Below are 27,598 nucleotides of genomic sequence, written 5' to 3'. Positions count from 1 at the left end.
CACAAGGGAGGGTTTTTTTTTTTTTCCACTAAAATTTTCCGTCATATGAAAGGCCATCTGTCCATCAGGTGAAGCCTTTTAGAAAGTAAGGGCAGACAGAAAACTGTGACAAGATTACACAAGATTACAATGACATGACTGGAAAAGAAAAAGAACTGAGGTGTAATGCAAGGATGTCTCCAAAGAGGAGACAGAGGGAATAGACATCGCTTTTACGCTAGATCATTTCAGCACACCATGATTCTGCTAATGCAATGTCTCATGGTAGAAATATTGCGTTGAAGGTGGTGTGCAGTGTCAGCTTTTAGTCACACATCTTGCATGTAGGGTGGAAAGTTCAATTTTGGTCTGACTAAAAAAAAAAAGTTTTTCAATGTGATGCAGTTTGTGGAAAACTGTAAATAATACTTCTAATGGATTATTTTGTTCCTGGTCTATTAATTCCAGATTTATAATCAATTGTGCCGTCTACAGAATCTCTGAAATGTGTTACCGTGAGCCTCCTAACTACTTTTCTGATTAATGCTGTTCTTACCAAGCCTGTAGGATCAGGTGTTTGTCGCTGCAGGTTTGCAGTTGTGCCAGCTCTTATTTTCAGATCTAGATTGAACGGTGCTCTGTAACCTCTAAGGTTTTCAAAGCATCGGATATTACTTTACAACCCAACAATGACCTAAACCTTCCCACAATGTTGGTCCCTAACCTGCAGGAGTGTTTTTGTTGTTCGTTCACTAATGTTTTCTAACAAACCGCTGAGGTTCTTACAGGACAAATGGATTTATAGTTTAGTAACTAGCCAACTTGCAAGGAAAGTGAATTTGACTTAAACGGTTTACAAATTCATTTCCTAGAACTCGTTTCACAGGAAGATGATCAGTGGCAGACTCCCGCCAGCGTTCATTTGTCATGTAAATAACTACACACTTCACGATAAAGCATGCTTAAGTGACATTTGCACAACTCAAAAGTGTTTCAGGATTTGAGTTTTAGATTAATTTGACTGTCAAAAAAAACACAAGCGTGGTGGAGAAGTTTAACTTTGTATTTTAGAACAACCATATGATAGTTTCTTGTAATAATGAGTCCAATTCTGAGATGAAAAATTACTGAAAACAATAATTGGTTTATTAATGTTTTTACATAGCAAACACTGTAGGAGCAGCAGAGGACCACAAGTTCTGGAGTATGTCAATGTGTGTGTATGCATGTGTGTGTGCGTTGTGTTCAGCAGCAGGGAGGAATAGCCGGTCCCGTTTTCTCCTTTGAGTTGGCTACGCCACAGTCACACGGGCAGCTCATCACCAGTGACCAGCAGACTTGAACGTTGCTCCAACTTGACAATTTCTCCTCCGCAAAAAGGCAAAGAAAACACACTAAATAATCCTTCTTATTGCCCAAACGTTCAGAATAAGTAATAAAAAATATTTAAATATTTGGATGGCATTCATTTAATAAAGGGAAACTATTGCCTTCTTTCATTCACAGAGGGTAGCCACATTTTTACTTTATGGTGACTCACTCAGGTTCCCTCCTTTTCTACTTGGCTTTCCCCTTGGATATACAGTTTAAAAGTGCTATAGATGCGCCCCATCCTCCGTCCAATTAAAAAAAAAAGTATTCCTCATTGCCTTTTTATAGATGTCAACAGTGAAATATATGTGGCAATTACTTTTAACTTTACAACATTGTTTTATACATGAATTGAGGCCAATCCTATTCTTACAGTATGTACAGTACCACCACAAACCATGGCTACATAAAGACACAATTATTTAATTCATAGATCCAGTTGTCCTCTGAAATGATAATGTGTTAGTTCCTCAGTTTAACTCGATGTGCCTTGAGCCATAACTCCCTCTTGCGTCCACAGTTTGTTTTTCTTTTGCCAAACAGCATGTACAGTAGTGCTTCAGTTTGTAAACGTGAAAAGCCAAAGGGAAGGCGCCGCTCACTCCTCATCTGTGCAAACCTGAAACGGATAAACAGGAGATCTTGTGAGGGCCGGCTGAAGACGGGCGAGTCTTTTTATTAGCTTTTCAAACATTCAAACTGTTGCACGTTTATTACACACAGTGGTTATTTTTTCTTAATTTTGATGATTATGGCTAGCAGCTAATGAAATCATAAAAATTCTTTGAATGACATGCAAGGAATATTAAAAAAATAAGTACATATTAACACATGAATTTTATGGCCATACTATTATAAAAAGTAAGCTAAAATTTCAGCTTGCATTTAGTCAGGTTAGCATAGCTATTTATGCTATGCTAGGTATGTTCAAACACTTTGTGTGTCTCTGCAGACAAACGTTCTGCCAGAAATACAGATACCTGATTAATGACCCTGTGCTACTGCTGTGTTTGATAATGGCATAAACCACATGGAGAATTTGTGGAGTATTGACAAGAGCAAGATGACAGACGAGAACTAAGAAGGCAGACTAGCAGAAAGCTGCTATCTAAGCAACTTGGACATTATAGCATCTCAGCAGACCCAAGGTTGATCACGTTGTCATCACTACAGTACTTTAGGGAAAACAAGGCCAGACCGAGTACTGAGACTTTATTTTTAGCAGTACATGGAAATACTTTTCAATAAAAACTGAAATTTGGGTTTTCATGAGCTATAAGCCAATACCATCAGAAGTAAACACTTGAAGTAGACAATACTTTCTGTAATCTGAGTTTTATATATATATATATATATATATATATATATATATATATATATATTTTTTTTTTTTTATAAAACTCAAAGGTTGTAAAGGGAGCTTTGAAATTGAAAGGTAATCTGTTTTACCTTGACAAACGGGTGGTCAAGAAGCATGCTGGCTGTCCAGCGGCGTTTAGGTTCGCTCTCCAAGCAGTGACCCAGGAAGTCCTTCCCCTCCGTGCTGAGCTTCTCAGGGATCGGCGGTTTGTGGCCCATGCCCACTTTGTACATGATCTGAAAGTTGTGCTCGTACTCATGCCAGGGCCTCTGCAGATGCAGATAAACGTCACAAAGTAAGTCATTTCTTTGCGGTATTTTTTTTTTTCGTAAGTTTTGCTTTGTTGTTCAGGTGAACTTACTCTGGTGGGAAGTAAAAGAGGAAGTAAAAACACAACACGTTTAGGCCTGCAACTGAAAATAACTTTTTTTTTTTTTTTTTTTTTACAGTTTCTGTTATTTAAAAAGCAGCTTTAACCACAATCAGTTTTCACTGGAAGCTTTGCAGAGTGCCTCACTGTTACTGGGCGAAAAGGAAACTTGTGGAACTTTTTTTAAAACATTGAAAAAAAAAAAAGTACCTGTACTAATTTATTGTAAAAAAGTATAGAGAGCTACAAAAGAGTTTATTCAGATCTATTGTCAGTCTTGTTTTATATAAAACAAAGCTGTGATACTTCATGTGTAATGAAACATTCTTGCTTACCTTTCCAGTCACCATCTCAATCAGGACGCAGCCCAGACTCCAGATATCTGCTGCTCGCCCATGACCTTCCCCCTTTGCTCTTGTGATAACTTCAGGTGCCATGTATGCTAGAAAATTTGAACACACAAAAGTGACGACATAAACCAAAACTGCATTAACGCAATGATGTTGGATAATTTGGTACAAATGGCAGCTTACCATTACTATTAAATGGATACATGCAGCACAGTGTTATAGTCTAGAGGCAACATTTAATTTTGATATTTTGGCTTGGCTTCCAGATAATGTTTTATCTTTTAAACTTCAATTGCTCTTGTATGATACTTTACCGATATTGCTATTGTTTTTTTAGAAGTGGTGGATCCAGTGCAGTGATATGTTCTATGGTCATCTGCAGCTGCCTTCTCTATTTTATAAAAACCATCACAATAATCCAACCTACTGAGGAGAAATGCATACATCAGTTCTTCTGTGTCCTGTTTTGGCAGGAACCCTGTCATTCTGACAAAGCTTTTAAGAGGGCAGTAGTCATAGACTCAAGATGGATGTTAACATTTATCGTCATGATGACACCAAGGTTTCTTGCAAACTCTGTGGTTTAAAGCATCGCTGAGTCCAGATGGTTACCCTTGCATTGTTCAAAAAACAATGACTGCATTAGACTGGGGGAAATTCTGACCTGTCCAGATATTATAAATGACAATTGCAATTGACACAAAATAAGTAACAAATAGTTCATAATTATATGCCCTCAGCATATATAGATTTGGAAAAAATAAAATAAAATTAAGAGACATATCTCCAAAATTCCAAGCAAAAATTTAGTATTTCCAGAAAATGAGAAATTGTCAAAATAAAGAAGATGCAGTACTTTCAGACCTAAAATAATGCAAAGAAAATAAGTTCATATTAATTTTGAAACAACAATAGTAATGTTTTAACTCAGGAAGAGTTCAGAAATCAATATTTGGTGGAATAACAATGAGGTTTACAATGGGGTTCAGTGCAGAAGTCTCAATTATTTCCAGAGCTGTATATGCTAAAAAATGCTGTAGTGCTCTATAATTTGTGCTAGCGGACATCTACAGATATTGGGGGTGGGAGGGAGGAGTCTAGGATGGAGCCTTGAGGAATCTCAGTTGTGACATTTGTTTGCTGAGATTTACAACTTCTAAAAAGCTATTGTTGGTCTGCCAAATAATATCTGGACCAATTCAACATGTGTGCAAACTCTGAGGTGAGACATCATTTCTTACCGGCTGTTCCCAGTGTGCTGTTCACCTCCCCTGGCATGGTGTGAGTGTTGTTCCTTAACTTGACTGAGCAGCCGAAGTCGCCCAGCTTAATCAAGCCCGACGATGTGAGGAAGATATTTGCACCTGTCACAAAAAAAAAAAGATTAATAAAATGGTGACTGGTGAGAAAATTTTCCACTTTTTCTTTGAAACATATCACATGCAGAATAAGTATTTAATCTGCATGTGATCTGACGCTGACCTTTGATATCACGGTGAACAATGCCGTGCTCGTGGAGAACATTTATGGCTGTAGTGATCTGTTTACTGTAAAGCCTGATCACGTGTTCCTGAAGCCCCAGTCTGGAAACTTCCTCCAGAGTTCCTTCATCGCAGTACTCCATGAAGATGTACATCTCCTCCTACAGGAAAAGCAAACACGAGTTCACACCAACACGCTTCAGTCTGAAACACACACACACACGCACTGCCTTGAGCATGTGGAAGGTTTCTTACTCGATGGAGCTCCACTCCAAAGTACCGCACAAGGTTTGGATGTTTGATGCCTTCAAATATTTTCAGCTCATCAGCAGTCTCTTTGATGGTTTTGTGATCATTTGGCTGGAACCGTATCTATATATATATTTTTTTAAAATTAAATAAAACACTTTATCTGCAGTTCTGTTTCCATGTTCTTTAACATACTGAAGATCACCTGTGCTACATACCTCCTTCATAGCCATTAGCTCTCCAGTGTCCACGTTGATGCAGGTATACACCTTTCCATACTGACCTTCACCTGAGGTTCCATACAAAATAGTGAAATTATTGTCTGCAGATGTACTATAATCATCACCAAAACAGCAGTCAAACACAGCCGTACCTATCTTGTTGCCTCTCTGCCACTTGAAAGTCACCTTCCTGAGCCCAACATGCATGCCGTCAGACTTTGGCGTGTGACACACTTGACCAATTATGTTCCGCTGCTTCATCACGGCATAGCGCTTCTCTTCGAATTTTCGAATGGAGCGACGGACGGCATCCATTGGGCTCTGTCGGGCTGTGGCGTCTGCCACCACAAAAGGAGAGTCGGCAAAGTGGCCGTTATGTATGAGCTAACGAATCAAACTGCTCTGAACGAAGAGAGCTCACCTTTGGATTGGCTGATGAGGGTGCGGAGCTCCCAGCTTCTGCGTGCGGAGCTGTTTGGATCAGCCTTTGGATATGAAGGTTCTGAAACAATCGAAACATTTTTATTTATTTTTTTTAAGTTACATAAGCAAGTTTAGGCGAGCGGGTGAATATCTGTCCTGCAGGTCAGTGTGAGCTCCCACCTTCCTTATCCTCAGTGGGACTCGAGTGGCGGCTCAGTGATTTGAAATTTAATTCTGCTGCAACCGTTGAAAGACGATCATTCTCATGGAAACTGGATACCCTGAGAACAATGAAGGAAAAGTTAGCAACTCTTCTCTCCAAACGCACACTACTGCCCAGAACGGCACATTTCAGTGAAAGGGTTTCTCACGAAAAAAAAAGACCTTATAAGTAGTTATAATGTAATGCACTAGGGGGCTTCTTGGAATTCAATAACTGTGGAAATGTGCACCTTATGAAAACCTGCAAAACCCATTCATCCTTCAATATAGGCTGGTTAATCTGACAAAAACAGTATTTGATCCTTTGTCATAATTTCTCATGCATAATGTCAGGAAACCATGTAATTGTGAAACAATTACTAGAAATTCCAATTACCTCGTCGATTATGATTAACTCCACGTTTTACATATTAAGCAGAATTTTTACAAGCGTTGTCAGTTTTCATTTTTAGATGAATGAAAAACAGAAAAACAAAACCCACAAGCAGCTGAGCATGCTTTGGAGACAGTCACAAGGTTAGACTGCGGGAACAAAAGTCTGTAGTTATCATCCCACTCACCAATAAGCCATAACCAAATTTAAGCAGAAGTCACTATAAAGCAGAATATTATCTCACTTACTGCAGTAAGATATTATTCATTTTCATTCCACACACAACAAATCAGTCTTCATATGACCAGTGGTCAGGATTTGTCTAATCAATTTTTTAGGGGATTTGCAAAATCTTTGGATAAACTGTAATGGCTGAAAAAGGTGAAAAAATATTATATCCTTATATTGTATGAAATTCTTAGAGAACACCATGAAGTTCCATGCATGTGTGTCTTTCAGCACATAAATATAAAACCGAACCATGCCATAGTCGTAAAAACTAATTCATGCAGAAACATCTGTGGTTCATCTGGGCTGCAAGAGAGAGAGATAAAGACTTTCAGCAGATAAGACGGCTGAACACATTACAGTGTTCACAGTCTTTTGGGAATCTTAGGTAGGCTACATTTCCTAAGGGCGACACAGAGAATCATTTTCTGGTAATGCTTACTATGAAAATTGCTAATTTATACCGGATGCTAAAGTCAATTTAAAAACATGTTTTGTTTCTTGATATTAATGAAACCCGTTTTGCAAGAATGCCTTGCGGAGAAGCAGCATCTAGTCGTCTTTGCTGCTAGAATAAATTAATTAATGACCGCTTGTGGCAAGAGGGAGAAAAAGAAAAAAAATGATTTCCGTTTTTGTTTTTTTGTTTTTTTTTTGGTAACTTGAGGTCAAGACTGTATGAATATCAGATATTGGTCACAAAACCTGTGTGACGTAGTAGCCTTTTTCATCACTAAAACAACAAAAAAAGTGCCATGGATCCATCCTTGGAACCAAAATCAAAACATGAGACATGAGACAGATCCTCCATCAGTGTGGAGAACCTGTACAACGGTTTCGGTTTGACACTGCAACGCTCACGGTGTTAATGAGGGGAGTCAGGGGCGGGGGGGCAAGGCTACCTGACGTCACTGGGGCTGCTGCTGGGTTTCATGGGGCTGTGCTCCCCTGAGCCCTGAGGGATGGGCCGAGGGCCGTTGGGAACCAGCTGGTTCCGCAGATCGCAGGGAAGGCTTCGAGAGCTGTGTGGCGAAAAACACAAACTGAGGAGCGCTGCCTTGGGAGGGCTAGGCAGTTTTGTTTGAGGATCTTTGCTGATGTACGTGTGTGTGTGTGTGTGTGTGTGTGTGACTGGTTGTGGAACAGACTCACTCACTCGCTCACACTTTAAATGTATGGGAAAAATGAAAGAAAAAGCAGATAGTGTCTAGAAAATGCAAAGAGCTGCTCAGCTATAAGAACTTAAGAAGCAGAGCCATGCACACCAAACCAAATTATAACAACCTAAACTGTGGTGACCTACTTGAAACTTTCAGCGCTGGGGATAAACAAGTTAGGGTTTGGTGGGTCGCTGTGGCAGCGGACTGGAGCAGGAACCTTTACAGGCCGAGGACTATTTCTGGGTGCTGGGGAAGAAATCATATTACAAATCACATCTCATACAAAAAAGAAAATCTTGAATTCTTTATAGATTAACAATGTTTATAAGCTAGAATTAGCCTTCCTTTCGTTTTATTCAGGGATGAGTGTGGTAGTGTTTTCAACATTAAGTTGTTCCTACATTATGTCTGAAGCCCTTCTGTGACTCTTCACATGTAGTTTAATCAAAATTTAACAGGTTTGATCAATGACATCAGTGGGACTTAACTTACAGATGCAGCCAAAGATTTACCAAAAATAAAAATAAAAAAACAGTGGGATGTGACAAAAACCAGCAGGGGCCAAAAATAAATAAATCTTAGAAAAACATGCTACAATGTCAATTTTTTATGAGTCCAGAGTTATTCAGACTGCTTTCTTCTTCTAAACTTAGCTAACACTAGCAGAATACAGATGCACCTTTGTAGCAAACAGCGTAAATGCTACATATGCATTCTAATAGCTGCCTGGAAGTAAAAAAAGTAAAATGACAAAACATTTCATTTTAAATAGCTAAAATACGTTTACTCAGCCGTGCATCATAGAGCAGAGCAGGTTACTGAATGTTAAGACAAAGTTTAAGCTTAAGGACCTAAATATCTTTTGAAAATCATTTTTTTATATATACAGAAATATTAATACTAAAGGTAATCTTCATCTCATTTGTTTAAAAACAGCTATACTATTGCAATTCTTGGCTCCCATTACTATTCAGTCGGTTATTTTACTTTGTAATAGAAAGGACATAAAAAAGTGACCTCAGAAAGACAAATGGCATGTCAACATCTACTGCAGTGTGTCGACAGAAAAATGTGAGATCACCCAAAATTCATAAAACAAATGCCTGCGCAATTCCGATTGTAACCGCGTCTGTCAATGAGATGCTGAGCCGAGCAGACGGTCAGCTAAAAATAACAGAAAAGGTTGGAAAACTCTCTCACAATAAAGTAGCTTAGAGGGCAAAAAGCACACCGTCATTTTTTATTTATTTATTTATTTTTTATATATAGTTTAGTTACAATTACTGCAACTAAAACAAACTTTGGTTATTTATCTTCCCATGACAATAAACTTGCAGTATAAAAGAAACTAAAAATCTATCTTAAACCAACATCTCATATGACAAGGGAGCGTCTTACCAAAGTACAGGCCAGTAACAGGGCTGTGAGGCTTTCCAATCACATGTCCAATACATTCATTCATCAAAGCTTGCAAGCTCTGCAGAAAGAGCTTTGAATTAATGCAACTGTCCAATTCTAAGCACAACTTGAGCACAAATAGAAGATAAAACAAAAAGGCAAAGAAGAGAATCGGGTAATCTCACCAGGAAGTCATCTTCTGGTAAAGCCGATATGAAACCAGGTTCAATCGCCTGAAGAAAGTCAAAACCCTGAGTCGCCCACCTGTGGAAGAAAGAGCATGTTTGGAGATTTGCAATAACACATTTTTGGGTTTTTGTTTGATCTGTAGGTGAACAATTGCTCTATTAATTATGTCACAAATATATAAGATGACAGATGTGGACAAGACGAGAAGGACAAGAAGAGAAAGATGTATTATCTCGCTCTGTAAGAGTGATTTTCTAGATGCAGAGAAAGTGCTTTGATTCCCATGAACATTTGAATCCTGCTCATAATTACTTAAAGTTCGACATATCTGGGTCACTATCATAGAGCCTCACCTGGGCTTGGTGCCTCTCCCACTCTCACATTTGGTCAGGACATAGTTCATCCATTTGCGTGCAAAAGCTATGTACCGCTCCCCAATCCTCTGTCGGAACTCTCCTGACATAAGACGGACCACCTCCTTGTGGTACTGTTTTTAAAAAATGTAAATGAATAAAGCAAAGAGTTGGACGTTTAGGCTTCTTCTAAAGCATGTCAGAGTGGTCTTTGTTCTCACCTCAAAGGCAAAATTGTAGCCCTGTATCATTGCTTCCCTGTAGTACTGATGCAGAGTGGCTGACTCGGATTCCTCCACCTCGGCCTCAATCTCTGTGGTGAACATGTACTCTACTCGGTCGATGGCTGTGCTTATTTTGATGCATAGCTGCAGGGCTTTGTTCTGTAAGGAGGGTTTAAGATAAATGGAATAGAAATTTGGGGTAAATCAAAACAGCTACAGTAAAGAAAGAGATGTGAAAGTAGGTAGACATTGATGGACGGCCGTCTCTGCCACTACACGGAGGATATGCAATACCTTGAGATCTTCCAGAGCGCTGGCAATGAGAGGCTGGCTGGACGTTTGCTCCCGGCTAAGGGTCAGCACATCCTCCATGGACTGCTGGAAAGCCTTCCGCTGGGTCACCAGGTGAGCCGACTGCATCACAATCAAGAGCAAGTTCTCAACCTGAAAACAGGAGGAAAACCATGTGAACGCCACACGCGCAAAAACCCACACAGATATCTAGTCAGAATTTCTTCAATACCTTCATAGCTCTTAGAGTGTCAACGGCCTCCATTTGTGGGACCAGTTTGAGGAGCTTGCCGTCCCACCGCGCCCACTCGGGATCTGGAGCGGAGTCCCCCGCTCCGTGTTTGCTCATGAGCAGGTAGGCATCATCCTCGGCCATCTCGTCGGGCTCTTTGGAACAGTCCTTGCCAGCGGCAGCGTTGAGGAGCTGCAGGATGAGAGGCCGCTGATCCTTCAAGCCGCAAGGCACGAAAACCTGGAGCTCTTCCAAGCCTGGAATCTGAATCTGAGATGGAAACAAAGAGGTAAGCGTTGAGGACGAAGGGAACAAAATGATATGTGGAAAAATGAGCAAAAAAGAGCAAGCGCACCTTGACATAGTTTTTCTTTTTAAGTGCCTCGAGAAGACAAGGCACCCCACTGGTGATGCTAAAGTCTGCAGCAACTTCCAAATCCTGTACAGTAACGGAGCAAAAAAAAAAGAAAAGTGTTCCAAGTTCTTTAGTCAAATACAGAACATAAGCAAGCACATACAAACTAAAAAGGTAGATTTACGTAAAAGATTTTATTTCTGGTGATTCTCACCTTGCGGAGCATTTTGGCAAAACCCAGGGCCTTGGACGCCCGTTCCCTGGCCTCGTGGAACAACTCTTTTAAAGAACGGCTGGTTTCAATAACTGAACGCCTGACNAACTCTTTTAAAGAACGGCTGGTTTCAATAACTGAACTTCAAAAAAAAAAAAAAAAAAAAAAGCAAAGGGAGAAAAGTAAACTAAAGAAAATGTCATTTTTCAAAAATACTTTTAAATATGAATGTGATCCCCCCTCAACCTGATCTCATCTGAGGCCGTGCTGTCATCTGCACTTTCCCAGAATTCATTGCCACTTTTCTGCAAACCAGCATCAAGAAACTCTCCAGTGGATTCCAGCAGCATCCCAGCAATGTTGCTGCAAAGACAATAATAGACCTTTTATATGGGGGGATGGGCTCCTCCAAACAACTCTTTGATGTCAATTATGTTTTCCAATATACTTGTATTCCTACCCTCCCAACTTTTCCCACACAGTTTTTTTTTTTACTGCCACAAACAAGGTATTTTATTTTCCAATAAAATGCATAATCGAAAAAAGGGAGAAAAATTAGACCTTTTTCTCTCATTTTATTTTTAGGCACTCTAGTATCTAAAAATATTTTTGCTGCATTTGCAGTAGGTGTTTCCCTACATCTGTGCGGAAGATGTTGGGGAAGACGTTCAGGGTGAAGCATTACACTGTGTTGGTGTTTCAGATAAAATCCTAATAAAATACGGTAAAGATTGCATTTGGAAACCGTCAAAAACACGGAAAAAGTTGACGCACAAATGGAACTGCTGTGACTCAAACAAGAAGTTGTTTTTAATTTAAAAGGTTTATACTTATTTTTAATTTCAAATTGACATTCTTTTAAAGACTCAAATATCGTGATTTTGTTTGATTTCAGTGCCATTTTCTAAAGATATAGTTAATATTGGTATTTTTCATCAATATGGAGCACACAAAAGACAACTACAAACTGAGATGAAAAAAGTGCTGACAATCTTATAGTGAAATGGAAGAAGCATTCTCTTTAATGACCAGCAGGGGGTGTCGATAAAAAAGGTAGTGATTATCTCAGAAAATGATCTTAATTCAATTATTTCTAATTTCGAACACATTTAATTGCTATTTTGACAATATGCTTAGTGAATATGTGCTACTACTTCTCTGTTGACTTGATGGCATCAAACAAAACTTTTTTTTTTATTTATTCATTTGTATCCTATTCTGCTGCTTCTGATTTCATTTGAAGAAACCAGTAGACAGAAAACGTCTCGAATGAAAACCCTCGTGAAGGACAGCAAAGTTGGTTCTCATTACTGTCGCTGCTTGCATAAAACATCGCCGAGCTTAGCAGAGCAACTGGATGTACTCTTGTTTCCAACAGTAGGCAAGTGGAACGTGTGTAATACAGCTTCGAATGTTGACGCATATTCCGGTGCCGTAGAATGACTGATTACGCTGAAACCTGAACACATTTAACCTGAACTCACCAGAAAAGTTCCCCGGACTGCGCCTCGCCTCCTCGGATGTAAGGAGTGATGACCTTTGTGAATTGCCATTCCTCCTCTAACAGATTCTTTAAGCTGTGAGAGGCCTGAGGCAGCTGCTGCAGCATCCTGATCCAACTGCGCATATATTCAAAATAAACCTGCAGAAACAACAGACGGCACACAGCCACACGGTTCATACTTACGCACAACTACCGTCAGAGTTTTCAATATGTTTAACAGGAATTACACATTTAAGGTAAATCCTCCACTAAATCTGACATCAAGGGAAGGAAAAATTTGAAGAAATACATACGACCAACATCTTGTGCAGATCTTCTTCAAAGTCGTCTATGTTGGCATTCGTTTGCAGGCCTTGACCATCGTTTACAACGCCGCGCAGCATAAACTGATAATACTGCTTCATCAGAAGGCCTCCTTTCAGAACCTCCTTGCACTCGCGCACCAGCTGCTTGATGCTGAGCAGTGAGGGGTCTCCGGCGGGCCTCTGTTCCAGTCGCAGTTTAAGGCATTCATGAATGACATTGAGGAGGACTCTGCACAGAACGAGGAACGCCGGTCGGAAGGATGGGAGATCCATGTCCCGCAGGTCCTCCCAGGACACCTGGTCAGCTCCGAGCTCCGGATCAGTTTGACTGGAGCAGGACATGTGGCGGGAAAGCTCCGGCAGGTAATCGCTGTACAGCATGGGGTCTGGGAGGTCTGCAAACTGCATGCGGAAGGCACACAGGGGAGAAAGAAAAAAAAAAAAAAAAAAGTTATTAAACCCCTCAACTCCACAAAATGTTGGTACAATATGGCTCTTCCGTCTGATAAACGTCATTCAGAACTGCGTTCTTGCGGTTAAACATTCAAAGGAAACAAAGAACATGTGTGTCCTCCTGCCTCACATCTTAACCTTCAGCTTTCAGATAAGGTGATACTTCGCTCTAATTAAGATCATAACTCGTGTTTTGTTCCCCTTTCCTCCATTTGTGCTAATCTCATTAAAGCACCGTGTGCTGTAAACCTTGAGTTGAGATCAGTTACTTTACTCATTGGTGGGAACTTCTCTAATTTATGTTTCACTAAACTACTAACATGATAATATAAAATAGCCCCGAGGCCGCTTTTATTCCTCGATAACTTCAGACTGCAAACGCAATTTCTAAAAGATTTGTGGAAAACACTGATAAACAAAATAGATTATCTATATTTCTCTCTGCAGTTGAACATGTACGTTACTTTGCTCATCCACTTATTTGCTGAGAAAACTGCATGTAGCTGAAGAGGCTAATTCAGAATGTATCATTTCCAAAAGTGAACACAAAAGGTTCATTTGCTTTCCAAGAAGTGCAGTTTGTGAAAATGTTTTATTTTTAAACCGAGATAATTAATCTGGCACAATGTTATGGATATTGTTTAGAGCTGTGAAAGATATTGAATTGCAATCCGATATCACAACTGCAAAGAACAGCTTAAATGTGATATTTAGACAGCTATAAAATTTCAGACAAAATGCATGAAAAAATGTAGCCACACATTAATTTTTACTGTCCTGTATGACAGAGGAGCACTGATCGATTGGTCAGGTGATCAATGGGCCTCAACGTCCTTAATTTTGGGTGTTCGGCTGATGCATACCTATGAAACTGACCTTATTTAAATCATGACAAATTAATCTATATAAGTTAGTATTGTTTTATGGGAATTGCTGTGTTTTTCAAAAGAATAAGATTAAAACATCATAGATGTATGTGACCATAACACCTTACAGGGTCAGTTTAAATTAAAAAAAACAAAAACAAAGCAAAACAAAAAAAAAAAAAGACATTGGTGATCAGCCAGAAAAACCGCAATGGGTGGAACCTTAAATATCTTTGTAACCAAGATTAAAAAGCTCAATGGAATGGTAGAAAAGTGGATTAATTGTAGTCAAAATCCCCAATGCAATATTTAACAATATTGTAAAGTCATTCTAAAATTGTGCAGCCTCAATAGCAAATTTGATGTTTGATGCTGAAATGATTATGCAAGTTTACTAACTTACAAACTAAATAATCAGTCTTACCCTAACCCTAACCCTACTCAATGAGTTTTGTTTAAATGTACAAAGATCAAGCAAAACACCCAACATTGATTTACATCTAAATGAATGAATTTTGTATTTTATCCTCTTGAAAGTCAGACTAGCTCACAAAATCAAGAAATTAACTTGTTATAAATACTTCTGATCTCAGCTTGGTAAACTTTTAAAGCAGACAAGTCCCGACAATTAATTTCTCCACCACTAGGGACAAGAACAAAAGGCTGACGAAGTAGAGGATAACAGATCTGCCCAAGTTAGAGCATTTTGTTTGGTTAAAAGAAAAATGAAATAACCGTCTGTCACCTAGTTTAACAGTGGCATCATGTGGCCGGCAACTCCAAAGCACCTGTCTTTAGGACCATCTACTAATGAAAATATTTTTTTACTGGCTTGGAATGCATTTAAGAAAAATGCAGGCAATTGTCTTTTCACTCACAGAAAAATATGTAGTAATTTGGAAAGCAAGACAAATGCTAATCAGCCACATGCTGGTAGCCAGACTTTGATGAAATGCTGCTGTCCTGAGCAACAGATAAAGTAAAAAGAAGTGTTTCATAGATATATGTATTAAAAAAATCTTCTTGGGCACACAGAGATTTAGTGCAGCATTTTCTTTTTTTGTTTTGTTTTTCTTATATTTTATTACTCATGTTTATTTTGAATTGTACAGGTTATACAGTTGGCAATGAAAGTGGAAAATGTTTTTCACATCACAAAAACCTGGCCTTTTAACTAGGGTGTGTGCCCATTTTCTTGAGCAACCGTAGACAGAAAATTAATGGGTTGGAGGTAGAAATGTAAATGGCTATACAACAGTTCTGTGAAGCGAAAGACGTTTGACGTCCTTACCTCCAGTGCAGGAGTGTGTCGAAGCAGCGCCGCTCTCGCCCTCTGGAGAGAGCGGTCCATCAGTTTGTGTAGCCGAAGTATCAGTTTACGCAGCCCCATCTGTTTCAGAGCCTTATCCACAAATGGCCTGTAAATAGCTGTGGGGCAAAACACATCACCTCCAGCAGCCGCTTCTGCACTTCCAGAAATGGCGGCCGGGAGGAACTCCTCCTCTGACAAGAGGCGGGAAAATTTAGGCGTCAAGATGGGAGACAGTTCTTCATCTGCAAGATTTCCAACTTCCACGTCAGGCTCTCCATCCTCAACGTCGCTTTCAGGAGTAAAAGTGGCCGTAGAGTCATTCTCCTCGTCTTCCTCGTTCTCCTCTTCATTTCCACGGGAGCAGCGAGGTGACGGTATCTCGAAGACGGGCCACCCGATACGCGACAGGTCGTGGAGGCCCAACACCGTGGCCATGACTCGCAGCTTCTGGTTGAGGTCCTGGGTGATGTTGAGCCAGAGACAGAGCGCCTGCACTCTGCCTTGGAAATCTCGAGCTGCGTATTTTTCGTAGTCCTTCTGAAGAGCCTGCAACGAGGGGTACAAGGCTTCAACGGACTCCAAGAGTTCCATAACCTTCTTGACCTGCTCAAAGGCCAGCCGCTGGCGTTGAAGGTGCTCCCTGCAGTCGGCACCGGAGCCCAGAGGCTCAGCGGCGTTCATTGCGGATGAGGGACAGGCACTGAAGCCCCAGGTGTCTACTCCACAGTGGTTGGTCTCTGCTACAGCAAATGATTTCTCCTCAGTCAGACAGAGTTCCTGGATTGTTTGCGACTCCAAACACTGAGCTCCTTTCAGGCTGTCATAGTTGACCTTAAAGTGCAGGACTTTGTTGATGATTTCTGGGATAGCTTTGCGTTCAGTGAAGAGAAAAAGATCCTGGTCACTGGTGGAACGCCTTTCATGCCACGCCTGCAGCTCCAACCAAATGACCTCGTTGTTGTGCCCCATGAAGGCCATGTTCTCCAAGCCCCTTTGCTCCTTCTCCTTCCTCTTAGAGGACATAGATGTGAGCTTGAGCAGCAGGCGCAGAGTTTCAAAGAACTTGAGGCGGTCAGCAGGACAGTCCGTCCTGGATGTTTGCCGGTGGGTCCGTATATGAGGCATAGTAACGGGCAGCTTACAACTGCTGCAGCCCAGGCTCAAGTAATGTTTCCGTGGATCCATGCTGAAATTGCCCGACTTTCCGAGTGGATCTAGCATGAAAGAATCTTCAAATGTCTTCTTGTGGTCTCTCTCTATAGAGCGAAGTGTGGCCCTATGCTTTCTGCCCTGCCTAAAGCTGACCTCCTCAGTAGTCTCGACTGGCTTGGAACCCTCAGTCTGGACAGATGGGCCAAGATCTGCTGGATTTCAAAGCAAAAGCCAAAGTCAGGACAGTGGAGGAATTTTCTACAATCTTTGACCACATCAGCTTAGAAACTTACCTTTGTTTGGAGATCGTCCAGCACCTCTGGACTGGCCACTCCTTTGTTTGCCATACATGCGTTTCATCTGACGTTGGGTATAAGGAGGAGATGTGCCATAAAGGCTTTCGTCTTCCTCGCTATGAAAGTCAGAGGAGTCATCAACCTCAGAGTTCTGTTGGGACGCATCTTCCGTCGGCTTGGCCTGCCTGTGAGGACGTCACAAAAGAGGGAAATACAAATTATCTGGGCATTAGTTGGAGTTTTACATTTACAGAATCCAAAATAAATTGGAGGCAATGCTAAAGTAAGCGTTCAGCAGTCAAATCGAAAGCAAAGCTTTAGGGATCAAAAAGAGCAAACCGTCTTGAGTAGGTTTCACCGTGCACAGTAAGCCTCCTCTAAATCAAGGCAGACATGTTGGCTCAATAATAACTACACTGGATCTCTGCCAGCAACCAAAAGTAAGTAGAGTCTGGAAACTTTCTAAATGTATAGCAGTCATCTTAGACTGAAGACGTTCAGATAGGATAATAACCTATGGTGAAATTGGCAGCTCAAGTAGCTGAATATCATCATCATCATCATCATCATCAACTCTGCCTGCTGTGTCAGCAAGTTTTCCAAGGCCATTCAGTGAATTCTGGGAACAACATTGTTTTAAAAATGTATAAACTTGAAGTGGTGAATTGTGATGAATTTTAACCATCTCAATCACAAATATTGTGATGGATGCGACATAAAATATACAGTTTTGTTTTTTTTTATAAGAAGAGCTGGCTGCAGAAAGAAGTCAAGGAATATTGCCTATTCGGCTTCCTTTTGGGAACCAAGAACAAACGGCACGCTTTCCCAGATTACAATGTCAAGAGCTTTGTCCCTCAATGTTTTTCTTAAGCGTTTTTAATAGGATTAGAAAGAAAGGCCAGAGAGCTTGACCATTCCCCCCTCCCACAAAGAAATCCAAGAAACAGATGAAGAGTTGAATGAAAATGGGTTACATCTATGCCAATCCCCATGACTCCCGTCATTAATCATCTAACCGAGAAGCATTCCCCAACACGTGCCTGTTAACATCTGTGTAGTGGAAACATAAAGGGGAAAGGCTGGACCCCTTCCCCTGGGGAGAGAGGTGGTTAAAGGGAGGCGAGGGGGGTAATCCGGATATCAGTCGCTGAAGCTTTTTGAGGAGGCGAAGAGAGAACATCCAGATTCTATTGCCCATCTGCCCCAAAACAGAATATGTCAGACAAACACACAATGAGTCTGCAAGCAGCTGTAGACTGACATGCAGGGTAGACGGACACCTGCTGCCAAATCTCAATGTGCAAGACTAGATGTACCAACTACCTTAGAGGCGATCAAGAGATTAAATGCAGATGGAAAAGTTTGAAGATTTTAAAAGTAATACTAGCAGTCAAGAGATAAATCTTGCCAGGGTAGTAATTTTAGAGGTTTTGTCCTTTTTTGTTGAAAATGTTTGCATTTGTGCAAACATGGAATACATTCTGGACCCAGGACTGAGAGCTGTCCAGTCACAGCCTATAAAGCGGAAAAGAAATCACAATATCATAGCAATTTTTCTTTTCTTACAATAAAATCTAATTTTTCTCATGATTTACCTACTTCCAAGCCCCAAGTTGTTATGCCAAACTAAACATATTTTTAAATTTTGAATAAGAAATGCCAATGAACAGGAACAAAACAAGCAATTTCTGCCATGTGAATATAATTTATTTCATAATTGTTTTTTCTTAGTTATTAAATGATGTAATATATAGATAAAAATAGTGCAACAGACATAAAATTCAACCATTTCCAGATCAAATAAGTAACCATCATGTCATAAATAATCTTAAATACAAATCATGGATCACTATCCATATACTAGTGTGTGGATAGCGCATACATACATACCCAAATAATTTCTTGTCACCCATATATAATAATCAAGTTTATATTTGCTGCAACTGCCTTCTCCAAAATCTGAGATGTTGCATATGCCTTTATGCCACCTGCCCTTTTTCCTGTGGACAAAAAAGTGCCCTTCTGAAATCTGTCTTTTTTTTAATACATAGTGTATTGTGTATAGCCCAAGACAGCAGTGTCTTGATTTGAAATAGGGACACATATGATGTTCAAGCTGCCTGTGGAAAAAAAAATCTCACTCTGGTTTCATGTGCAGCACAAGGTGTCCATGTTTTCAACTTGAACATCTGCCCCCCAAAATGTCTGTCCCATAAGGAAAGACACAAGTGGGCCAAGTAATCCACTGTGTGTCAGAGCAAATCCCACTTAAAGCAGGAAAATCACCCTAGACAAAAAAAAAACCTGGATAGAACCGTCGCCTGTAATACTGCAACTATGTATTTTACAAACCTGTTGAGCAAGTAAACATTTGCTGTGTCTGTCACAGTGATGTCACAATAATAATTAGGCAATGTAAACAGTGAATAGATATGCAACACCGCTCGGAGTCTGAAGATAAAAATAGCCCGTGCATAAGAGAGAGAATTAAACCGAGTTTTAAAAAGAGATGCTTGTCGCAGAAGAGCATGACTAAATCACTCAGGAATGAAATAAGAACTAGTGACGCCATCACGGCTGGTTGTTTGTTAGGTTACCATGGGACATTTCAAGCACACAGTGTGCAGCTTCATCAAAAGGATGAGAAAAAAAATTTTCAGATATTTTTAAAAAGAAATATTTCGCTAAACCCACGCACAAACTGCACAGAGAAAGTTCCAGGGCCTTTGTGTCCTGCAGTTCACCACAGCCACACTATGGTCCTCAAGCTGCTCCCTGCTGGCTGCCACTAGTGAATTATCACTGCAGATGGTGTCTGGCTGCTCTCAATGGCTCATCTGATGCCTCATTGGGAGCCCAATAAAGGCCAGAGGAATGTTCGTGCCCCCGAGCAGAAGTACTAAGTGAATAATAAACAGCACAAAATCGAAAGTCTTTTCTGAATAGCGACAGAAGCGCTATACCGAAGGCTGCCAGAGTCAGGGGGGGCTGACCTTTGACACCAACCATCCACCCTATTGTACAGGCAGGGTGACTCTATTGTGTTGATGTGACACGTGGCCCGTGAGGCCCACAGCTGAATGCCACACAGCTGGTTAGTGAGCACACTTGCTTACAATGACCAAACTAAAGGGGATTTCTTTCTTTTCCAGGGAGAAGAAGAGGAGGAAAAGGTGGCTGGAGTTTTGTAAGAGCACACTTTTCTCTTAATTAGGTCAAGCAGGCACAGCTGAAGCTCTGCAGGCTGAGCACATACTTTGATTACCCCCCACTGCAAAAAAAAAAAAAAAAAGCATGGGTCCACTAGCTACTGCTTTCAGCCCTGGTTAACTGCTGGTGTTGTGCCAAAAAATAATAAGGAAGAAAAAGTGTGTGCACTCGTAATCTCTTCCATATGGAGGTGTACCCTCATGCATTCTGCAGCATGAATCACTGACCCCGTTTGTACATAGTGTGATTAGAGGGCAGAGAGAAGCAAAGATCAGTCCTCGGATCAGAGTTTGTCAGGATTCACAAACAATGAGCACAACGTACTTGACCACACCCATTCGCTGGAACAGAGCGACACTGCCAGGATTGGACCTCCCAGCTTCTCCAGCATGCAACTGCGCAAAATATGCTGTTTGCATGCAACAGAGCAGAGATTTTTCTGCACCATATCATGTCTAATGCATAGATAAATTACAGAGCGACTAAAGTAGAAAATAAACTGTTGTAATGCCGCAGTGGAGGCCAGGACTAATAACTCCACGTCCCATGGCATAAATAAGGAGACTTTTTGCAAACTGTGGTTAACAGAATGAGTCATTGATTTCTGTCCATCTTCTGCAACTTGTATCAGAAAATGCAGCCGTCTCTCCTTCACCTTTTAAACTCGTGAGACTGTGCCATCATGAGCAGCATGTACGGCTTTCACTTTCATTTGCAGGTATGTGTGTTGCAAAAATAAATAAATAAAAAAATCAAGACAAATCCAAGATGCTTCTATGATTTGCATCTTTGTATCAGCTGACCAAGTTTTTAAACACAGGGATACTATTGTCACAAAGGAAATGACAGATTACAGAGACAGAAGGTGAGAAAATGAGTTTTTTTTTCTCTCTAAAAAAGCAGGTGTGGGCAAAGATGAGATGCAGCTAGGAAGCATTAGAGGAGAATCCATCTGCATTCTGCAGCCTGCACCAACAGCAAATGTAGACTTTAATGAGTTCTACCCAAAGACAGAGGCTATGGGGCTCCAGGCAGCAATCTGCAGCACACAGTGCACCACATCCTGAAATCTCTGGAATGCCTGCGAGCCACAATGTCTTCAGACTTACTGAGACTGAGGCATTATTGACAAAGGACCTCTGTACTTGCAGAGATAGAGATAGCCTTCAATTGCAAAGTGAGCACATAACTCATCTTTCCTCAACATAGCTGCGAGATTGAGCTGAGCTGCCACGCTCGACAAGTGGCGCAAAATAAAATTGAGTTTCGCGTTGAGTGCACGCAGGGGAACCATTTCAGCCTTTAAATGCAGTTTATTTGCGGAACATTGCGCAAAAGAGTACAAGTGTTGGTTGATTGCAAAGACTGCGTGTCTTCACTTTCCAACAGAAGCGGAAGATAAACATGCACCAATCGATTGTCCATGGGTTCTGAATCTGCCAATTTTCTTCTAATCGTCAGGCCAAATGCTAAAAACAGATTTATTATTATTATTACTATTATTATTATTCGTGGCCATTAAAAGCATCAAAACTAAAAACAATTTCAGTCAAACTAACTGAAATCATGCCCTTTTATTAGAGATGCATTGATTAGCTTTCTCTGTGTAGATGCCAATCTTCTGGCCATCTTCTCATTTGGTATTCTAAAGATTACAACATTGTTCCCAGTTATGAATTGAAGAAAACATATTGAATGTTTGTCTATGGAGTTTATGACCAAAAATAGTGGGAGCTCTTTTTAGTAGTCATTTGAGCATTTAATAAACATGACAAAATATATACAATTGTTCGGTATAGGATGACTCAACCACTAATCTGAATAAATAAAGGGAAAATAGTCGTTTTCAATCTCCGCTTGGTGGATTGGTGGCTCTCTACTGTTTGTTTCAATTTCAAAGTAATTTGAAAAGAGACAATGCAGAGTTGCAATTGCAGGAAAGCAATGTTAGCTCCCACAGGTTTACTTTGACTGCAGAGCCTTGCAAATAAACTATTTTAAACGTGAAATGGCATCTTCCTTCCTACCCACTGATATGTGCATCTATTATTTTGTTGTTGTGCTGTTTAGACTTTTATGAAAAAAAAAAACATGTTTAAGGATATATCCTTCTGTGCATTAATGGAAATGCATTTTGTTTTTCATTTATTTTAGCTTAAATAAAACGTGTTCCCGCTATCAAAGCACATAGCAAAAAGAAAGAAAGAAAAAAAATCAGCGTGTCATATCTCAAAAACTGAAGTTGGAGTCAAAAATCGTGATCTCTAACGGGAACGGGGTATCAAATGGTGCATAGACTAAACCTGATTTTGGAATAAAAGCAAATGCATTGAAAGTGGGTCACAATTATAGCTATTATTTTTCATGCAATTGTACTGGACAGCAAAAACATCAACATGGCCAGCATTGCACAATCACTGAAGCTGTTTGTGTATTCACTTCGACTAAGTGGCCGCAGGAGGCAATAACAACTGGCCTGTGCTCAATCATTAGTGAAATAGACCGCTAAAAATGCTCTGTTTATTTACTCAAAACTGAGATTGTGGCAAATGACAAGACTTGTTACTGCATGACAAATATCCTCAAAGTTGCTTTCTGTGCAAACAAACGACTGCTTGTAAGGAGAAGGGAGGAGAGGGGAAGACATAACAGCGGATTCCTTAGTATCTGTCGGGGAAAACACGCAGCAGCATTTCCTTAAAGAGACTTGCATTAATGGCAAACGTTTAAAAACAACTGAAATCGTTCACCGGCGAGCATGCAGAAATGTTGATCGGGATCATGCGGGGTGATAAAAATAATAATAATAAAAAACATTTGTATCTGCAAATGTCAATAACAATTGCATAAACTGTGCGAATAAATGTGACGCAGTCCAAAAGGTATATATGCACAAACCGTGCAGGAAAGATGCGAAAAGTCAGGATTAACAACAACAGTGGGAGCAACATGCTAGCTGAAGTCAGCAAAGTTTGTGGGTCGCGATTATGATGAATTACAAAGTCTGGAAAGCTAGCGTAACACCTAAAGCGCCTCAAAATTCACATTATGAACACATTTTAACCAAATCTTACAACCTGAGTTCTGTCTATGTGTGCAGATCAACTCGCGGGTGAACAATAAACTGTCAGGCTACATGAAGATGTTAGCTAGCTGCTCCCTGACATGTCGCTTCACAATCCCCCCCGGTGTTACCTTTATCGCTCGCAGAGCATCCCCCCCTCTTCGCTGTGGACACCAATAATCCGCAGAGGTCCGGGTATCCGCATAAATGTAGCAAGCTCCCACCCACCTAAAAAAAGTTTACAACTCCTCTGTTGCAAATGCAATAACTTGCACACTATTTGACAGGAAGTCGATTTCTGATGGTGTACTCGAGCGCTCCCATAGAGCTTAAACGCGGCTCCCTATTTGGCAAAGCGAGCTACTGCTGGTGAAGAGTCTGTTCAACAAATCCAACATACCTGCTCGGTTTGTTGCGATCCGGAGGCTCCATAGCAAACAAGTGGCTTCTTGCTCCTACCCGTGCATGGGCCACACCATCTCTGATTGGTATCTTACACACTTTGCACCGATCGATCTTTGCACTGGAGGTGGATTTTAGTCTCTTTAAATCACTTTCTATCCGCCGGCACGATAGACTCTCGCTTGTGCGTATGCTGTCGCCATCTTTCCAACGTTCATTGAGGAGGAGCGCCACAGCCTTTCACGACTACGGCAACCCGGATAGGTCATTTCTGCTGTCACATCAACTGGGAAGGGGAACTTGTTATTATCGTCAGAGTAGTCACTATGAATCAGTTGGTGACTACTCTGATCACCGTTTGACCAGTAAAGATGAGTAGTCATACTTGGGATGATTTGTTGAGTATTTCCTGATTTCTCTATATGAACTGGAGCTGAGATTTTTTTGTGAATTGGCGGTACACGAATAAACGAAATTGAAATGCTTTTGAACTTTTCACATTTTGAAACATAACAAAAACAAATTAATGCATAATTCGAAGGAAAATTATACATTACACGTTTTCAAAAAAATAAAAATCAGACTGTGATGCGGATGCCTCGATATCCTTACAAAATCCAGTAAAGTGTTTACTGTAATTTTAATCTCAGTATCAACGAATATGTTCTGTGCAGGACTCAGATGTTTGTTAGATAACTTTTCTGAGCAACAAGCATCATGAAGAACAATTGGAGAGCCCCATTTCTCACCCCACTATGGAGAGAAATGGCTCTCCATAGTCAGGTGAGGTAATGTTCTTACAAAACTATAATTAACAGTTCACTTAATTAATCAGGCCCTTATAAAAAGTGGGAGAATTGTTGAAAGAAAACCAGAAAAGTTCCCCTCTGCAGTTTACTGCAAGACATGTAGGGGGCACAATAAAACAAAAGTAAGTTGTTCTGATCAGAGGGGACAAATATTGAAACCTTTGGCCCAAATGCAAAATGCTAGTTGCCTAAAAACAAACATGCTGAATATATAATCCTCATTACAAACCTTGTTGTGTCAACATCATGCTGTGGAGACACTTTTTTTTTTGGTTCTGGACAAATGGTTGATGACAAAATGATGATGCTAAATGCAGGTCTGTTGGTTTCCAATGAGAAATCGGACAGAATCCAGAAACTGTGGTGCTCTGTCTTTTTCTTTGTTTTTGTTTTTTTCTTTATGCAGTTCTTCAAACATTTCATTCCAGTTCACAGCAAGACATGCATTCAAACAACAGGGGGGAGAGTCACCCTCTGATCATAAACCACCTGGCTTTTAAAGCATTGGCTCCTACCAGGAGTAATTAAGGGGTGGAGACAACATTTATATTTCCATATAGAAAGACACATTTGTACTAGACTATATTCCTAGAAAAACATTTACACAATTACAATGAACTCTAACAACTTCAAAACTAAAACAAAAACAATCTGGGCCCAAACCAAATCCAAAAACATCTCCCTTCCCTCCCAAACGATGGATTTTCCCAGTGAGGCTGGTTGAAAACACCAGGTCCTTGTCAGTACTACTCATGGGCGCGCTTTCATGGCAACACACGACCAGGTGACCTCAAAGAGAAGAGAGCATGATTAAAACAAAATATTACATAAGGCAAGTTACTGCCTCCAAACAAAAGCAATACATTTACCAGATAAATTAGAATATAGGAAGTATAAAAAACAGAAACTGTTAGGGAGGGGGTAAATCCCTCACAAGGTCAATCCTGGAAGACAACTTGTTGGAGAGCACAAAAGACTTGAGACGGAAACATATAGGTTCAACTTCCAACAGAACTGCTACCATAAATGTACAGCTAAGACCTACAATAGAGTCTTTAGGTCAAAAGTGAAATTCAAACCTTGCTTAATTACTCAGAATGTCTTACAATTTAACCTTTCAGATTATTACATTTTAGTGACCCACATCTCATGTGTTGAATTGTGTTCAACTTTGCTTAGAAAAGGAATCTGGCCAAAGTTAATTTCCTCACTTCGAGCAAATGTTTGGGGGAGAAAAAAATTACAGTATCAAGGACAAGTTATGAACCATATCAGTTAAGACACTGAACACATTGAGCAAAAAATATATATATTTATATATGTATATTTATTTATTTAAACCCTATTAAGAAATAGAAGCAGTCAGACAAAACTCTAATCTGTTGTTCTGTTGCAGTCTAATCTGTTGTTCTTGTAGCACTGCACACATTCTTCTGGAGAATGATTGGACACACTAATGCAAATATGAAGCTTCATAATATGACATGTGTGAGTTATTAATGAAGAGCAATAAGAACTAAAGTCACCCATTTTGGTATAGAAAAAAAGCTATTTGTGGCAAGTCCTGTAGTTTTAATGCAGCCTGCCAGATACAGGTGGAATGTTCAAAACCACAAATGTTGCATTTTTATGGTTTCTGAGGTTATCTTGTGTAAAATAAAGGACAGTTTTTAATTGCAAAACTTTACATAATATTAATTGTTAATAATCTGCAACTCATCACTTTAGATGTGACAGAGATAGCGTTTAGGTTGTGCTCTTACCAGCATTACATTTATCATTACATTAGTATCTCCTCAAAAAGCCATTTGCCCGACCTTTCTACTTTTTTCAAACTTCCGGCTACCTATGATAAAGAACTATTTTACACCTTAATACTCTGCAGATTGCTAGACTCCAGCAAGTTCAGGTGAATAGTGATACGGATGAATGAAATGCTGGGTGAGGTTGTCCTGTATTAGAATAAGTTGTCTTTCACTGCTAAAGAGAGAATAGACACTTAAGCCTTGCAGGGAGGACTGACAGGTTTGGTGGAAATAGGAATAATTCTTGCAAAAACAACAACAACAAAAAATCCAGACTTTCTGCATTGTTTTGCAATATGGTAAAGGTCTAAAGCATGCAGAGTTTGGGCAGGTTGCCTCCCTCAAAAATATTGAAGTTCAGCCAGGTTTAACAGTCTTTGTGAGTCGGCAAAAGTAGTCTGTAGCTTTTTTTTTTTTTTTTTTGCATATGAAAAAGTAATACAGATACAACTGTTTAATGTGGTGTCAACAATAAACATAATGAACCATGTTCACACTCCAAAAAGATACATGTTAGTTTTATTACACACTCTTAGTTGCTCTTAGTTGTGTGTGCTCATGACTGCAGGTGTCTGTGACAGATAGGCGACTATGTTAAATGATGCTTCTCACCTATTCACTGCTGGACACAGGCACCAGCTCACCAAGACCTGGTATGGTTTAATCAGGAGAACAGCAAATAAATAAGCTGACAATCCCTCAATAAGTATTACAAGATCAAACACTGCTCAGATGACAAAGAAGATAGAGTAAAAGATGAAAATAGTAAAAAGTGGTGCTCTGACATGCCAGCATTAGATTGAAAGCACATCCAAACGATGCCTCCAAATTCCATGACAGACTGATATCAATTTTTTTTTTAAATTAATATCAGAAAAACAAATGGCAGGAAATGTTAGTGTGGAGTCAGACAATGCTTCCTAAAAAGGCTTAATTTAGGGATATTGCAATAGAAAGTGTCAAGGTGCGTGAGAAACTGTCTCTGGTTCTGATTTGCATTGCACAAGATTTATTCAACTGGTTTACTTGATAAAATTCTAAAGGATTTGTGAATTTAGCGTGGAGAAGTATAAATGTAGTGTGCTATCACCCTTTCCACTGCTGAATCAGCTGCAGAAGCTGTTGCTACAATAGCACATTCTTCAGAAATAGCACAAGAATCAAATGTGAAGCTGAAAACTAGCTAACACACCCACCTCTGGTCACTTGTTAGTGGTAAATAGACCTGTATCCACATAACATTGGAATGTGAAGTGATATGCAATGCTAGAAATTTACCTATATATATATCTCCTCTGAACTAAAACACGGGTTTTAATTTTGATTCAATGAAAATCTGAAAATACAGGAATTCAAACGTTTTCTTTATATATA

The 27,598-nt window shown here is 40.0% G+C and overlaps 1 protein-coding gene and 1 long non-coding RNA gene across 7 annotated transcripts; one reads left to right on the top strand and one right to left on the bottom strand.

Annotated features, from left to right (window-relative positions):
* Positions 1-1,030: 1,030 nt before the first annotated feature.
* Positions 1,031-24,857, bottom strand: map3k4 (mitogen-activated protein kinase kinase kinase 4). Of its 6 annotated transcripts, none has more exons than XM_007546185.2 (26): positions 24,649-24,857; positions 16,929-17,116; positions 15,463-16,847; positions 12,841-13,254; positions 12,528-12,685; positions 11,290-11,406; positions 11,044-11,143; positions 10,830-10,913; positions 10,475-10,744; positions 10,246-10,395; positions 9,949-10,110; positions 9,728-9,861; positions 9,371-9,449; positions 9,186-9,264; positions 7,931-8,033; positions 7,530-7,649; positions 5,985-6,085; positions 5,803-5,883; positions 5,534-5,719; positions 5,379-5,449; positions 5,167-5,283; positions 4,913-5,072; positions 4,672-4,794; positions 3,416-3,522; positions 2,800-2,979; positions 1,031-1,969 (listed from the first exon to the last, which is right to left on the bottom strand). In XM_007546185.2, the coding sequence occupies exons 1-26, from the start codon at positions 24,840-24,842 to the stop codon at positions 1,949-1,951; spliced, it is 4,884 nt and encodes a 1,627-aa protein (XP_007546247.1). In that variant the 5' UTR covers positions 24,843-24,857; the 3' UTR covers positions 1,031-1,948. The 6 variants fall into 6 exon arrangements, with proteins under 6 accessions (XP_007546247.1, XP_007546248.1, XP_007546250.1 ...); XM_007546186.2 differs by having other exon boundaries at positions 15,463-16,844; XM_007546188.2 differs by lacking the exon at positions 24,649-24,857 and adding an exon at positions 23,609-23,999.
* LOC107835604 (uncharacterized) lies at positions 8,027-8,430 on the top strand. Its single transcript, XR_001661407.1, has 2 exons — positions 8,027-8,107; positions 8,227-8,430. It is a non-coding gene; the product is annotated as an uncharacterized LOC107835604 (long non-coding RNA).
* Positions 24,858-27,598: the final 2,741 nt, after the last annotated feature.

Source organism: Poecilia formosa, unplaced genomic scaffold (genome assembly GCF_000485575.1).
Source record: "Poecilia formosa unplaced genomic scaffold, Poecilia_formosa-5.1.2 Scaffold15, whole genome shotgun sequence".
Lineage (NCBI taxonomy): Eukaryota > Metazoa > Chordata > Actinopteri > Cyprinodontiformes > Poeciliidae > Poecilia > Poecilia formosa.
Note: the sequence above shows the minus strand (reverse complement) of the source record. Positions and strands in the feature narration are given on the sequence as shown.

Bases quoted from the DNA above. Each gene is read 5' to 3' on its own strand.
- map3k4 (XM_007546185.2), bottom strand. From the start codon at position 24,842: ATGAAATGTTTGAAGAACTGCATAAAGAAAAAAACAAAAACAAAGAAA. The intron at 10,111-10,245 runs GTATTGCATATC...CCCTCCTTACAG, and splicing joins GCGCTCTGGAAGATCTCAAG to AACAAAGCCCTGCAGCTATG. The intron at 2,980-3,415 runs GTAAGCAAGAAT...CTGCATCTGCAG, and splicing joins TTGAGATGGTGACTGGAAAG to AGGCCCTGGCATGAGTACGA.